Below are 16,565 nucleotides of genomic sequence, written 5' to 3'. Positions count from 1 at the left end.
TGTGTACACCTCAGACTCAAGATGTTTTCTTCAAACCCTTTATCACTGACAGCTTTGAAAAATCAAAGGGTAGTTTTATAGCACATTTACCAGGAACTTATTCTCAACAATTCATTCATCCATTCAACAAATATTTACTAAGTATTTTACTAATAGTTGAGACTACAATAATAAAGAAGGTCCTTGTACTCATACAGCTTTACAATCTAGTAAACACTAAACAAAAACACAAATAATTACAAACAGAATACTCTACTGTCACTAAAGATGTTCATGACAATAATTATGTAGCAACACGGGGTATTTAGTTCAGGCAAAGTAAAAGAAAAGTATAAGGCACGAACAGAATCAGAAATAGCACTCTTTGTAAACTGCTAATTTCACTTTTCACATTGTCTAGTAATAGTTTACATGTCTGGATCTCTCACCAGATTTTGAGCTTCTTGAGAACAGAGATAGTATCTTATTAATGTTTGTATGACTAGCACAAATTGGCTGATTAAGTAAATACTAAGACAATGGAAGACACTGCACCCAAACGTAAAGAAGCCCTAAGGTCTGAAGGCACTACTACATTATTTCAGTCTCACCTTGATTTTGGGAAGAAATCCAATCCGACCCCGTTTGTGCTCCAAATTTCGAGGCTCTTTCACTTTTACTCCCAAATGCTTCATATACATGAGAATAACATACTGCATGGTGGAACTGGAGGAGAAAGGATGAAGTAAATTAAGACTTCTGAGAAGGGAGGTCTGGTAGAATAAAGACATCAAATGACTTCCAAAACCCCAAGGTTAGAATTATTGAAATGAATCAAACAAAAACTAAAGAACTATCTAGTCATTGCACAGAGAAGAGAATTCTACTCAGGACAGCAGTAGAGTATTAGTCAAATAACATACAAGCCACCAGAGGGAGACCACAAACTGTATTTGTAAATTAAAAGAAATAAACTGTAATTTAGGGCCAAAAGGAAAAAACATAGCTTCTTTTTTTCTTAAAATTCTATGAAAAAAAAGTTATGTTACCTCTTATCTTCCTCTACAGCCTGAGCAGTCATCCTAAAAAAAAAAAAAAGTTTAAAAATGAAATATGAAAGTTTAATTAACTTATTTTTTTGAGACAGAGTCTCACTCTGCCACCCAGGCTGGAGTGCAATGGCATGATCCTGGCTCACTGCAACCTCCGACTCCCAGGCGCAAGTGATTCTTGTGCCTCAGCCTCCTGAGTAGCTGGGATTACAGGAGTGCGCCACCATGCCTGGCTAATTCTTGGGTTTTTAGTAGAGAGAGGGTTTCACCATGTTGGCCAGCCTGGTCTTGAACTCTTGGCCTTAAGTAATCTGCCCACTCGGCCTCCCAAAGTGCTGGGATTACAGGTGTGAGCCACCATGCCTAGCCTTAAAAATTGTCATTAACTCAGATACCTGAAAGAACAGAGTCAAATGCTTTGGGCCACACCCTAGAATAAAATACCAAAAGAACCCTGATCCCCTAAAGAACCATATCTGTTTCACCCTCATGTCACCAACTGTATATGTTTCATGGCAAGAAATATTTCCAAGGCCTATACATTGAAAATAATTAATCAACCTGTTTTGGATCACTGATTAGAAGTTTTAGAGTTACCCATTTACCAAGACCCAGAAAAAGGAACACAAGAAATTTATCTAAAATAAAGTATCAGAAAAAAGAAAAAAAATTTCAGTTTCTCAAGTACTGTGACAAAATAAATGGCTCCACATACACAATCTGATAGTTTACTAAACTTGCCCAAAGGGTACTTCAAGCATAAGTAGCATCTCAGTAGAGAGGGCATTTCCACGTATACTTCTATTACTTACAATACTTCTTCAATTTTGGCAACAATCTGTTCTGCACATGTCCGCTCCTTCTCCAAAGTCAACCGGTCCTTGTCTCGCTCTGCATCAAGTTTAGTCAGCTCGCTTTCAGCCAAGGTCAGTCCCATACTACGTTTCTGCCTAAAGGGAATGGAGAAGTTTCCTGAGGTAGCCTAAAGAAAAACTACCTCACTCTGGGGACGTTTCATCACAGTCTCCATAGCTACGATTCCTAGGAACAGGAAAAATGTCACTTTTCCACTTAAGGGTCCATGTCATCTAGGATACCAGAGGCAAAAATTCTAGAAGCAATGACTCCAAGAACACAGACAGTATCTTAAAGGAACAGACTTAGAACAGACACAGCCCTGATCTCAGATCCTGAAGGTGCCAGGAATGGAGAGTCTAGACATTTAGTTCCACTCTAACCCTTTGGTTCCAGATGTTCACTATGTTTTAATAACAATAAGACTACATGGTTTATCTAGTGCTAAACTAAGTATTTAAAGTGTAACTTTTTCTTACCTAAAAAAATTAATTTAGAATAATCATATCAAACTCTATCTACCACTAAGCTTACCGAAAATCTTCTAAGTGCCTTTGAACCTCTGGATGGACTCGTTCTTGCATAGTCTGGATATAGTGGCGATGCAGATCCTCAGGAATGAGCTCAGGTCTTCTCTTTTCTTCATAAATGAAAGGAATTATGTTATCTAAAGGTATGTTGTGGGCAACATACAATTGGCAACATATTAACGCTATTTTGTATAAATTTAAGTTGGAATTTGCCAAAGGGAAGTTCTTCAGGGCAGTTCGTATATTTCATCCCAGAATTCTGATTTCATTTTCTCTTTTATTTATTATTATTTTTTTGAGACAGAGTTTTGCTCTTGTCGCCCAGGCTAGAGTGTTAATGGCGTGATCTCGGCTCATTGCAACCTCTGCCTCCTATGTTCAAGCAATTCTCCTGCCTCAGTCTCCCAAGTAGCTGGGATTACAGACATGCACCATCATGCCAGTTAATTTTTGTATTTTCAATAGAAACGGGGCTTCACCATGTTGGCGAGGCTAGTCTTGAACTCCTGACCTCAGATAATCCACCCACCTTGGCCTTCCAAAGTGCTGGGATTACAGGCATGAGCCACTATGCCCGGCCTCATTTACTCTTCAATGTATTATAGACTCTCTTTCTATTGTGATTCAGGTGATCAACTAGTCACCATGTGACAGACAAAACCTTTACAGATAAGCTGAGCTACATATCTATTAAGATGTAATTCTCCACGATGTCAGTGCTCCAAGCTTACCTAGATCTGCAGACATTTCATCAGGAACAGAAACTTTCAGGTGCTAAAATGAAATGCAAACAAAAGGTGTAACAACACCAAAGATATTTCAATATGTACATAAGTACTTGTGTAAAGTAAGGGGATACAACTTGGATACCCACTCTACAAGCATAATCAAGTACAAGCTCATTTATTCATTCACATTTCACAGCACCAGAACATTCTATTCTTTAAACTTGAAAATAAGCCCTTTTCCCAAAGATCATGCTATAAAGGAAATATCTCCAGTCGTTTAGCTAGGTGACTGAATGCTTCTGTGACACACTTACCCTAATGAATATACTGGCTTTGACTTCCTAGAATCATTGGTCAATATAATCAGTTATATATCATTTAGATCAATATAGGTAAAACCTAAATTATGTATATATTATCATATGAAAAACGTACTCACATATAGCCATGATTTTTCTTTCCTATATTTGAGATGCTCATTCTGAAGACCAATAATATTCCTAATCGTTTTCCTATGTAAAGTTTAAGAACCCTCACAATGTCACACTCCCAGTGAGAAAATATTGAGTTTTTAGAGTTTTAAATCTCCAGTAACAATCTACAGTTCTTGCTACTGAACCAAATAAGGTGACTGTCTTAGAATTTACTTATTCCTAGCCAGGATTTTCCCCATAATACTTGCATAATAATTACCAGACTGTTGTTTTCCCCCAACCCCTAACTACCGGAGGGGAAAACTTTATTATTTTGCATTAAGAGAAAAGATCTTAACCTCTTCCTGCTTATTTTGTATTGTATACCTATTTAAGTCATATAATTTCAGAATTTAAACAAGTCTTATGAGATCTGAAGTTTTAAATTTGAAAATAAGTCACTGCTAAAAATTGTAAGATCCCTTTATATTCATTTGAAGAAAAGTGAAATGGATTTTAAAACTTTCTCTTTGACAGGCAGAGTAGCTCAAATCAACTTTCTTAAAAGCATTTCTAGCTCAAGTGGAAAAAGTAATAAAAGCTCATTTGTGTATGATGGTGTTTACATGAAATAAATGTGAGCTGTAGCGTAAAAGTATAATTAGCAAATCAAACTGTAAGGATTCTTCTTGTACTTTAATATTGATATACAGATCATGAGTAGCAAAATATAAACTTTTGACAAATGCAAAATTCAAACATACTTCAATATACTGTCATTTTTTTAGGAAAGTAAATTATTTTAATAAAAATAATACAATATTTTAAACAATGGGAGTATGATCAGAACCCTAACTCATTTAACCATACCTAAATGACCCCACTATGTCCCAGGAACTGTTCAGTGTTAGGCACACAGCAGTGAACAAACAGAACAAAAATATCTGGCCTAATAAAGCTTATATTCAGGGTAGGAGAGTAGGAATATAGTCATCCCTTGATATCCACATGGGGTATTGGTTCTAGGAACCTCCAAGGATACGAAAATCAGCAAACTCTCAAGTCCCTTATACAAAATGGCATTGTATTTGCATATACCCTATGCACATCCTGCTGTATACTTTAAATCTCTAGATTACTTATAATACCTAATACAATGTAAATGCTATGCAAATAGTTGTTATACTGTATTTTTAAAAATTTGTTTCATTTTTTATTGTGGTATTGGCTTTTGTTTTTTTCCTTGAATATTTTCAACCATGGTTGTTTGACTCCGTGGAAGCTGCAGGTACAGAACACAGACTGTATAAACTAACTAACTAAATAAATAAAAGTTCTATGGATAAAAATAACAGAAAAAGTGACAGAAAGTGAAAGGGTTGAGATTTTAGGTAGGTTGGTTAGGAAAGTCACTGAGTAGATAATTGAATGTTAAAGTGTATAGACAATTTTGTAAAGGAATACAAAGAAAATGGGACAGGAGCTGGAGGGAGAAGTAGAGCCAAAATGTTTGTGTGTTCGTTTTTAGAAAGGGAAAATAACAATGTTTGCACACTAATGTGAATAATTATCTATAGAAAATATAAAACCGATGATGCAGGAGAAGGGAGGATAATTGTTAAAGTAAGGTCTTTGAGTAGGTATAAGGAAATACACCGTAAACTGGGGCAGAGCTGGCCTTAGATAAAAGACGGAGAATCGAGGCCAGGTGCAGTGGCTCATGCCTGTAATCGCAGCACTTTGAGAGGATGAAGCAGGCAGATTGCTTGAGCCTAGGAGTTCAAGACCAGACTGGGCAACATGGCAAAACCCCAATTCTACAAAATACAAAAATTAGCCAGGCATGGTGGTGTGCACATGTAGTCCCAGCTACTTGGGAGGCTGAGGCAGGAGGATCACTTGAGCCCAGGAGACACAGGCTACAGTGAGGGGCAATTGTGCCATTGTACTCCAGCCTGAGCAACAGAGCAAGACTCTGTCTCAAAAAAAAAAAAGAAAAGAAAAGAAAAAAAAGACGGACAATCACTCCATAGCATCAGGAGAAAGAGTAGAGTACATGGTATGGTATAATGGAGGCAGAAGATACATCTGGTAGAAGTTCTCTTCTATATACTTTAAATTTCTCCGAGAAACAACAAGGTCAAAGTTATCAGCTGAGAAAGGACTAGGGAAAGGAAGAGATGGAGGTTTTAGGGGGGAAAAAGTATGAAGCAGTCATCTAAGGGAACTGCAAATGTGAAAGGACTAGGGACCTGCGGCATGATCATCCAGGATGCATTAAGGGCTAGGTGCTATTTACCTGTAACAAGACTAACAATGAAACTTACTACTTTAAAAATCTTATTATCACTTTTAATGACAAAGTAAAACATTATCAGCATTTATTTCAGTGTAAGCATAATCTTTTCTGCCACTTTTTAGTAAAAACTATGCCTCTAAACTTCAGAGGCCACCAAGAGTTCAGTTATTCAAGTGTTATTCCTTGGGTCTTAATATATATATAATAGCATATGTATTCCCTTTTTCATTTCCTTACTCTGTACACATGCAAAAAAACACAAATATATACATATGTGTGTGTATATACATATCCCCTAAAACCTACTGTGAGAATTCATATGCCTAAACTAATTTAGAAATGATAAAAAAAAAAAAACAGTCTAGAGTAATCAATAATTGAAAAATAATACAGGTGTGAGAAAGCACAATAAAATCCAAAAACATGGGAGGGAAGATTGGAAGCAGGAGGCCAATAATTCCATGTACTAAGGCAAAGATTACAACATTAACTTGGCAACTTACTGCTGATCGATCTAGAAAGAACTGATGAAACTCAAGGAAGATGCGACGAGTTTCCTTGGAATTGGTATGTTTATACAGGTCTGAATAGAGATAACAAAGCTGTAGTGGAGACAGGAATGAAAAAGACAAAATGAGGAACCATGAAAAATGTAATTTGCTATGTCATCATTGAGTAGGAATGTTCGGAACAGGTAGGTTACCATAAACAATGTAGTTACTACTATATAACCAAGTCATTAAAAATAATGTTTTAATTATCTTTCATATCTGCCTTTATACAGAAAACTGAAAGAAGTCTGCCTACTCATCGTATAGATAGGAAAAGTTCTATGGCAGATGAATCAACAGAAGAACTCTGAATCTGCTAGATTGTAAAATATATTACCAAAGTTGCAGGGTCAAATTGTGAAACTACATGGTGTAAGAAAACAGCCAAATGAGCCGGGCGAGATTTTAGTAATTCAATGCTCTGGAAACAGCTGCACTGTCCATTGATCTAGAGGAAGAAATGATTATGCATCAGTAACTCCAACATACAAATACTAAATGCAAAGTAGGCTCAATTGAACATAGCTATCCAAATTTCACTTTGATCTCCCTATAAAAAATTCAAGATTTAAAAAATTTCACTAAAATTTATTAGCAGCATAAGCTATGGAATCTCTTTCTCTGAACATTAACCATCTCTTGGGGATAGGTTAGAAGAAAGACCACTTTGGGAGAATGGAAATTTAGGAGATGATTACCAAGTAGCTTGGATGTATACAAATCAGTATGTAAAAAACAGTCTAACAACATTTCTAGAAATGTAGTGGAAGGCTTTTTGCCCAATCATAAAATAGCTGTTTATTCTTTTCTTCTGGGCTAATTGCAGAAATGGTGGGAAATGAAGTTGTATGATTTTAAGTAAGATAAATCCTAGAATATTTGTATAATCCCTAAATATACTGAACACGGAAAACAATAATAATGTAAACTAGCATCTCAATTTTTATATTCCCAAATCATTCTAAAGACCAGCATTACCCAACTATCACACCAGACAAAGGTATTACAAAAAGAAAAACTATACATCAATACACCTCATCAACAAAGATGTAAAAAATCCTCAGTAAAATAATGGCAAATTGAAACCGACAATATATCAAAGGGATAATACATCATGACCTACTGGGGTTCATTCCAGGAATGCGAGACTAGTTTAATATTCTAATATCAATCAATGTAACTTACCATATTAACAGACCATCAGAAAAACTACATAATAATCCCATTCAACAAAATTCAACATCCAGTCATGACAAAAACTCTCAGCAAACCAGGAGTACTCCTTAACCTAGTAACCTTTAACCTTATAAAGAGCCTCTAAAAAATACTTATAGCTAACATCATACTTAATGATGAAAGACTGACTGTTTTCTCCCTAAGATCAGGAATAAGGCAAGCATGTCTTGTCACTCTAATTCAATCTCATACTAGAAGTCCTAGCCAGTGCAAAAAAAGCCAAGAACAAGAAATAAAAGATAAACAGCTTGAAAATAAGGAAACAAAAACTACAGACAACATGTTTATCTATGTAGAAAACTCCAAAAGATTTATTTTTAAAAGCACCAAGAAATAATAAGTGAAGTTAGCAAGATCACAAGATACAAGGACAAGAATCTAGCTAATCATACTCCTTTATACCACCAATGAACTGGGATGTGAAATTTTTTTTAAAAATACTATTTTAAGAAACACACTCAACCCCAAAGAAATGAAGTACTTAAATATAAATTAATGGCCTCTCACTGGCTTTAAAAGCAAGGTCATTTCTATTGGTCAAAGCTAAAATAAGCAATTAACCCAAGGAGCTACTGGTTCTAAGATTTAGCTTCAAAGTCTTACAAATGTTATCTTAATCTCCAGAAAGTGTTCATTTTTGCAACAAATCAGACACTGCAGAAAAGTAATAATTTATTTTTTAGAAAGAAAAAAGTCATCACCTGTTCATGTTCAGTACCAAAATCATCATCTTCTGCTCCAATAATATGAGGTGCTATACGGGTTGAGGGACTCCCGACAAGTGATTGAGTGTCCTGGCAACATTCAGGGAAAAGAAACAGAAAAATTATCTGGTGGTCAAATTTAGAAAAAGAATAAAGCCAACCCATCAAAAAGACATGATTCACTTAAATGGTGAGATTTCGTTTTGTTTATTTCCGTTGAAGTACTTTATTTTCAAAGTAGGGGTTCACAAATTTTCAAGGCCATGAACCACTCTGGCAGAGAAAATGACCACAACAACGGTTTTTTTTTTTGGGTAGGGGAAAAACCATTTCCCTTGGAAACAGGAAATATCCTTTGCTCACTATAGAGTAAGACTCTAACATTTTCTGTACACTTCTGTAACTTCTTTTATTAATTCATACATACTTAGAACTTCTTACAGAAAAAAATAAAGTTGAGCTTACACAAAAGGTCACAATTAAAAAATTAAAGAAAAAGTGAATGAAGACAATAGGACAAAGGAAAAATAAGAGCAGAAATGATAATACAAAGTTAGAAGAGAGGTTAATATACCTGAGAAGTACTAACCCAAGATTTCCATTAATGATACATAATTGAAGGCTATCATCGAACTCTATTTTTTCATTTTTAATTAATTTTCATAAACGTATAATTCAGGGTTTCTCAATTGTGGCACTGTTAATATTTTGGGCCAGAGAGTTCTTTGTTGTAGGGGCTAGCCTGTGCATTCTAAGATGTTTGGCAGCATCCCTGACCTCTGTGGGCCCACCAGATGCCAACTGCAGCCTCAAAGCCCTAGACATCAAAAATGTTTACAGACATTTGTTAAATGTCCACGGAGGCACAATCATTCTTGGTTGAAAAATCACTGATAAAATACTCTAAAATCATCAAGTAATCTCACAAACACTGCTACAGAAACAGATACCAAAATTCTAAGAATAAATTGTAGATTGGCAGATAGTTCCCCACGCAATAGCTCCTCCATTTGTCAACTCACAAAGCTGGATTCAGCACAAAAACGGCAGTACAGAGGCATTAATATATAAAATAATAAACATTGGTGCTGGGAACAGTAGCTCAGGCCTGTAATCTCAGCACTTTGGGAGGTCAAGGAGGGAGGATCACTTGAGGCCAGGAATTTGAAACCAGCCTGGGAAAAACAGAGATCCACCTCTAAAAAGAGCCAAAATAAATTAGCCAGGCATGGTGGCATGTGTCTATAGTCTTAGCTACCTGGGAGACTAAAGTAGGTGGACAGTTTGAGCCCAGGAGTTTGAGGTTACAGTTAACCTCTGTACTGCAGCTTGGGCGACAGAGTAAGACCCTGTCTCAGTCATACATATATACAAACACAAATATATGCATACATAAATACATACATACATACATACATACAGGATGTCTGAAGACCATAAGTACTAAAATTAAAGACCATATAGCAATGCGGAATAAAAATTTTGGAAGAAATAGGAAAAAACTGAGTTTGGCTTAAATCTGACAGCAGTTTAACATTGCAAGATCTGGATGGAGTTCAGCAAAGAAGGGTGGGCCTATGATTTGAGAGTCATGTGCACAGCAGTTATAGCAGTTATAGCTGAAGCTGTATAAACAGATCCACAAGTTTTAAACTGAGTGAATAATAAGTATATGTAGTTTTTCCTCCTTGTATTGCAACACTACATATTGAGTCTCCTACACACATTCTGCCTTTTAATAACTCTTATTATTTTCTTTAACCTCAAGGCTTTAATAATTCCAAAAAAAAGAAATCAGGTGAAACTGGCTGGGCACTGTGGCTCATGCCTATAATCCCAGCACTTTGGGAGGCTGAGGCGGGTGGATCACCTGAGGTCAGGAGTTTGAGACCAGCCTGGCCAACATGGTGAAATCCCTCTCTACAAAAATTTAAAAAAAGAAAAAGAAATCAGGTGAAACAACATAAATTAGTTTAGAGCAGTAGTCAGACAATTTTGATTTTATAACTGATTTAATGTCTCTGATTTTTCAATAGTCCTTACGTTGCTGACAATAAAAACATTACAAAATGCTATTGTATCTTTTACTCCACAACTGTAAACAAATCTAATTAGAAAATAAAATGAGAATGCTTAAAAGCATGCAATTAAGAATATGTAAGATCGAGCAATTCTACTTCTTGATAAACACCCACAAAAACTGAAGGCAAGGCAGCATATTCACAATAGCCAAAAAGTGGAAACAATCTAAGTACCCACTGACAGACAGACAAACAAAACGTGGTATATATACATGTCATGGAATATGATTTGGTCTCAAAAAGGAAAGAAATTCTGACACATGCTACAACATGGATGAAAGCTGAAGATATATGCTAAGTGAGGGAAGTCAGTCATGAAAGGATAAACATTGTATCATTCTTTTTACCTGAGTATCTAAAGTAGTCAAATTCATACAGACAGAAAATAGAATGGTGGCTGCTAGGGGCCAGGGGGAACGGGGAAATGTAGACTTAGTGTTTACTGGGTACCAAGTTGCAGTTGGAGAAGATGGTTGGCAGTGATGGTCGCACAACAATGTGAATATACTTAATGCCACTGTACACTTAAAAATGGTTAAACTAGTACATTCTATGTTACCACCACGACAAATGCTAAGGAACCTAATAATACTTACTAATCATGGAATAGCTCTTGACTTATTCAAATCTTTATTAAGTTTCTTTAATAAATTTAATTTTTTTCTCCAAAATATAAAAAGTAAAATATGTAAACATCAGATGTGTCTATATCATACGTTAAGTATAAGGAAAGCTAAAGACAGCACTCTCATTGCATGGATTTCATACTCACAGTGTCCTGAATTGTTTCACTTTTCTCTGGGTTTTCCTCTAGATAAATCCTCTCTTTTGGGCCACTCTTGGGACTCTAATAAAAAAAAACAAGATCTTCAGTTCATTTCAATAGGCACACCAAAAGGAAATGAGGGAAAAAAGTGTGAAAAAAAATTGCTCTGAATTTCATATTTGTATTTACAACTACTAAATATCTTTCATAAAATACTTGGTTCTGCTACTTTTTCCTTACTTCGACAAGTCACTTACTCTCTCACCTTTTCAGTTTTATGTTGATAAACAATACAGAGTCAATAAAACAATTTTACCTAATCTCCAGGCCTGGAGGTTACTTTCTACCAAATTACTAGATATATTGCATACCTCAAACTCATTATGTCAAAATCAAACTCTTTTTTGTTTTTGAGACGGAGTCTTGCTCTGTCGCCCAGGCTGGAGTGCAGTGGCACGATCTCGACTCACTGCAAGTTCCGCCTCCCAGGTTCACGCCATTCTCCTGCCTCAGCCTCCCAAGTAGCTGGGACTACAGGCACCCGCTACCATGCCCAAATAATTTTTTGTATTTTTAGTAGAGACAGGGTTTCACTGTATTAGCCAGGATGGTCTCGATCTCCTGACCTCATAATTCGCCCGCCTTGGCCTCCCAAAGTGCTGAGATTACAGGCGTGAGCCACCGCGCCCGGCCAAAATCAAACTCTCTTTATTTATTTTCCTTAACCCTTACCTTCTCAAACTATCCTTTCTATTCAAGTTAAAAGCATTTTGCCCTACTTATGAGTACAATTAAGCTTCTACTATTCTGTTACTCCCTTCATGTGAAAGGTGGATTTTAATACATTTATATGGTATTATATAATACCCAATACGGTTGTTCTTCAGTATTTGTGGGGGAATGGTTGCTCAAGTCCCTGATATAAAATGGTATAGTATTTGCATATAATCTATGCAAATCTTCTATATATTTTAAATCATCTCTAGATTACTTATAATACCTAATACAGTGTAAATGCTGTACAAATAGTTGTTACACTGTATTGTCTAGGGGATAATGACTAGGAAAAAAGTCTGTGCATATTCAGTACAGATGCATTTCTATTCCTGAATATTGTGATCCACGGTTGGCTGAATCCACAGATGCTGCCCACAAATACCGAGAACGGACCGCATAAAATATAAACCATATGGGATGCAGAAACTCACTCTGTGGAGATGAGGAACACCCCAAAGCAATGGGAGACATTCTTTAGAGCAACCAAAAATGAGGAACCAGAGACCTAACGAATGCCAACAGGGAAGATACATTTTACCTATGCATATACCAAGTTATCTTGGTGGTATCACAAGATATTTCTGCCACCAAGAGAAAACAGCAGTTTCAAATGTATGCCCCACCTTGGAGAAAAGAATGACTTTCAGGTCTTGGACAAGATATATAAAAGATTAGAATAATTCTGTCACAAAAATCAAGAAAGCTATCAAAGATATTGGAGGGGCATGGCATGTCAAAAGAACACAGGAGAAAATTTGAGAGGGTTCCCACCAACAACAAAAAAAAGAGTAACTCATACGGAAATCTGTGAGTTCAAAATATTACACACATATACCCTTCCCACTTGTCACCTTTGGAGTTTGTAAGAGTATCATCTCTCCTGAAAAGACTCTTCTGAAAAGAATCAAGGGAAGTATTTACCCTACATTTTCTGCATAAGCTATATTTTAGGGTAATCTATTAGCTAGTAAGGGAAATCATTTCTTGTAACATAACTCCGTGTAATAAATACAGAAATAATGACAAAATTACAATAATATCCTTTTGAAACTCAGAATTAAACAATGGATCTAGGCATTCTGATCACGAATGGCCATGTGAAAACATTTCATAAAAGCTATTTGATAGGGAACATTATAATGAAGGAAATCATGTTGACATCACCTAAACACCTTAAGCTTACAACCACAGTAAGACAGCCATTCACATCCTGATGTGATATAATGAGATGTACACAATATCATCCATGAATTATTCCAAATAACAACTATCAAACCTAATGTGACCAAGACTTGTAGATTTAACTGGGAGTTTTCAGAAAATCTAGATAAAGTAACATGTCATACGACACCACGAAAATATAATTAGAAAATGGACTGTTTTACTGAACATATGACCCAATTTCTTTAACAACAACAACAAAAAAAAATGGCCAAGGAAAAAAAAGAAGGAAACTATTATAAATTATAAAGACTTAAAATGACTTATCAACCAATGGCAATATGAAAGCCTTGACTGGATCCTGAATCAAATAAACTGTAAAAAGATCATTATAAAACAAGGTAATAAAACTGTGTATTGAGAAAATATTAATTCTTAGGATTTAATAAGAATATCACAGCCATATTTTAAAAACTTATCTCTTAGAGAGAGACATATTATTAAACTAATGCCTTGGATTTACTTTAATCCAGTGTTTCGAGGATGTGAGGAATAGCGGGTACAAACAAAACTGCTAAGGCTAGGTTCTCAGGGACCTGAGGAGGATTATGTTAGTCTTTACTTTTGAATATGTTTAAAAATTTTCCAAAATAAATAGTTTTTCAAAAATATCACTCACAAACTGAAATATCAAAATGAGAGATGCTCTGAATTTTAGATGATGATTTGTTATGAAGTTGCTTCTCTTGTGAGAACTGGGTATCAGGGCATTCTTTAAAGCCTTCTCCAAGGTAAGCAAAAGCAGGAACTTTCACAACCACCACCAGGAAATTATTTTATAAAAATGAGAAGACAATGAAAAAGTTAAAAGAACTGATTCAAGGCCGGGCGCGGTGGCTCAAGCCTGTAATCCCAGCACTTTGGGAGGCCGAGATGGGCGGATCACGAGGTCAGGAGATCGAGACCATCCTGGCTAACACAGTGAAACCTCATCTCTACTAAAAATACAAAAAATTAGCCGGGCGAGGTGGCCGGCGCCTGTGGTCCCAGCTACTCGGGAGGCTGAGGCAGGAGAATGGCGTGAACCCGGGAGGCGGAGGTTGCAGTGAGCTGAGATCCAGCCACTGCACTCCAGCCTGGGCAACAGAGCAAGACTCCGTCTCAAAAAAAAAAAAAGAACTGATTCAAAAGATAAAATGTAAAACAGCAATTCAAAGTACTGTTAAAACAACAACAACAAAAGCAGACTGATTCCCCCATACTTCCAATACAATTGAAACAAACATGGAAATCCATAAGCTAAAAGCAACACAGCTTTAGTCTCAAATGGACACTTGTAGAAATTAAACCTGTGTGTTATGTGTTCAGAAGACAGCCTAGCTTGGACTTTATCATTTCTCACTCGGATTTCCACAATATTCAGTTATTTATTTGGCCTCAGTTTCCTCATCAATGAAATGGTGATACTGCTTTTTTAAGATTATTATGAGTGTTAAAAAAGAGTATCTGTAAAGCATTGGGTACAACCTCTGGCACAAAGTAGTTATTGAATAAACACTAACTATTATCCATTCAGCACACATTTATTAAAGTTCCTATTAAGCCAAGCAGTCTTCTTTTCCTACAGATCTCCCTCTTTACTCCAAATTATTTTCCACAGATACGTTTCTAATGGTGCCTCTCTTCTGCATGCAAGATAAAGCCCACTTTATTAATTGATTTCGTTTATTCAAATACTAAGTATCAATTACATGTCAAACAGTCTTAACTGACCAGAATGCCTATTTCTATACTCAACAATTCACTCTTTTTTTTACCCACCCCTGAGATGGAGTCTTGCTCTGTCAACCAGGCTGGAGTGCAATGGCGTGATCTTGGCTCATCGCAACCTCCGCCTACCTGGTTCAAGCAATTCTCCTGCCTCAGACTCCAGAGTAGTTGAGATTACAGGCGTGTGCCATCACACCCAGCTGATTTTTTGTGTATTTTTAGTAGAGACAGGGTTTCACTATGTTGGCCAGGCTGGTTTTGAACTCCTGACCTTGTGACTGGCCCGCCTTGGCCTCCCAAAGTGCTGGGATTACAGGCGTGATCCACCACACCCAGCCGACAATTCACTCTTTTATAAAGTTATATTTCTAAGTCACATGTTTTATTGCAACATTCCTCTAAATACAAGATAAAATTCAAATTTTTCATTCGTATCATTTGCTCTGAATGCCTACAATTTGTTACACTTTGGAAACACAAAGGAACTTCCCATCTCATGGTAGGGACAAGCCATGAAAACAGAGAGGAGACGCGGCACTAAAACGAAAAGAAGAGTACGAGAAGCACTCCCAAAAGCAGTATGTACTGCTAGAACCAGCAGAAGCCCTTCATAACCTGGACTCATGATTTGGCTTCTAAGATAATCTCTAGCCATTTCATCTATAACCCTAATACGCCAGGTTGCCCTAAAATTTTCACTGCTTTCTCAAAATGTTATGCATTTTCATACCTCAGTGCTTTTGTTTATATTTAGATTACTGGTATTTTGGAGCTAGGCAGAAGTATATTACCTATTGCCTGAATAAGTGTGGAAAGTTAACTCCCTTTGTTAAAGTTAATTAACTCAATTTTTTCTTTTGTAAAGTTACAGTAACAACGGTACTACTTCATAAGGCTGTTCTGAGAATTAACTAAGGAACATAAAACACATCACTGTGTATGGGATATATACCCAACAAATATTAGCTATTCATTTTTTCCTTGAGCCCAAATTGAAATTTTCCATTAAAACCTTTAGCTAACCCAATCACAAGACTCCTATCACTATCTTTCAATAAATAAATAAATAAATAAAAACCCACAAATCCTCAGTTTGTTTTTTGGATGAGGAACTGGGTCATTGGGCCTAAGCCTCAAGAGATAGCCTGACTGATGGCTTAGACCATGGATTCCTTTTTAAAAAACAACAAAACAACCTTCAACAAGAGAGAAACTTCACATTGTTAAATAGTAGATGTGTGTATATGTAACAGAAGTCCCGAGAAGTGACATCTCTTCTATATGCAAAGCACTGTATTTCCTATTCTTTTTTTTTAAGAAATATAACCCATAAAATTGATTTCACGACCCACAATTACAAAACATTCGTTCAGATTACTTCCCTCATCACTTTTAAAGAGGGTGATCTACATTTAAGTCATTATTCCTATCACTGCATACAATTTACAAAGTATTGCTGAGTAAATAATACTGAACTTAGCTTTTAAGTATTCACATGTCCATGGTGCTACATCATACACAGTTTAAAATGTTTTATTATCATCTTAACAGATACTCATGTTCATCTGGCAGTTTCTGGGTTAATCAAGAAAGTGCTGTTACTAAACCTGGGCTATTAACTGAAGCCTATCTAACAGGACTAAGGTTTTTCCTCTTGGTAATG

At 36.2% G+C, this 16,565-nt stretch overlaps 1 protein-coding gene across 1 annotated transcript in view; it reads right to left on the bottom strand.

The window, feature by feature from the left end:
* ARHGEF12 (Rho guanine nucleotide exchange factor (GEF) 12) overlaps positions 1-16,565 on the bottom strand; it is a 153,513-nt gene that overhangs the window by 34,343 nt on the left and 102,605 nt on the right. Inside the window, exons 11-19 of the mRNA XM_011927050.1 lie at positions 11,201-11,275; positions 8,345-8,437; positions 6,745-6,855; positions 6,360-6,458; positions 3,148-3,190; positions 2,421-2,526; positions 1,844-1,981; positions 1,029-1,061; positions 591-705 (exon numbers count right to left, since the gene is read on the bottom strand). Of these exons, the coding sequence (XP_011782440.1) occupies positions 591-705; positions 1,029-1,061; positions 1,844-1,981; positions 2,421-2,526; positions 3,148-3,190; positions 6,360-6,458; positions 6,745-6,855; positions 8,345-8,437; positions 11,201-11,275 (813 nt within the window). The remainder of the gene's footprint in view (positions 1-590; positions 706-1,028; positions 1,062-1,843; positions 1,982-2,420; positions 2,527-3,147; positions 3,191-6,359; positions 6,459-6,744; positions 6,856-8,344; positions 8,438-11,200; positions 11,276-16,565) is intronic.

Source organism: Colobus angolensis, unplaced genomic scaffold, assembly GCF_000951035.1.
Source record: "Colobus angolensis palliatus isolate OR3802 unplaced genomic scaffold, Cang.pa_1.0 Scaffold7, whole genome shotgun sequence".
In the NCBI taxonomy this organism is placed as follows: Eukaryota; Metazoa; Chordata; class Mammalia; order Primates; family Cercopithecidae; genus Colobus; species Colobus angolensis.
This window is presented reverse-complemented; position numbering and strand designations above follow the sequence as displayed.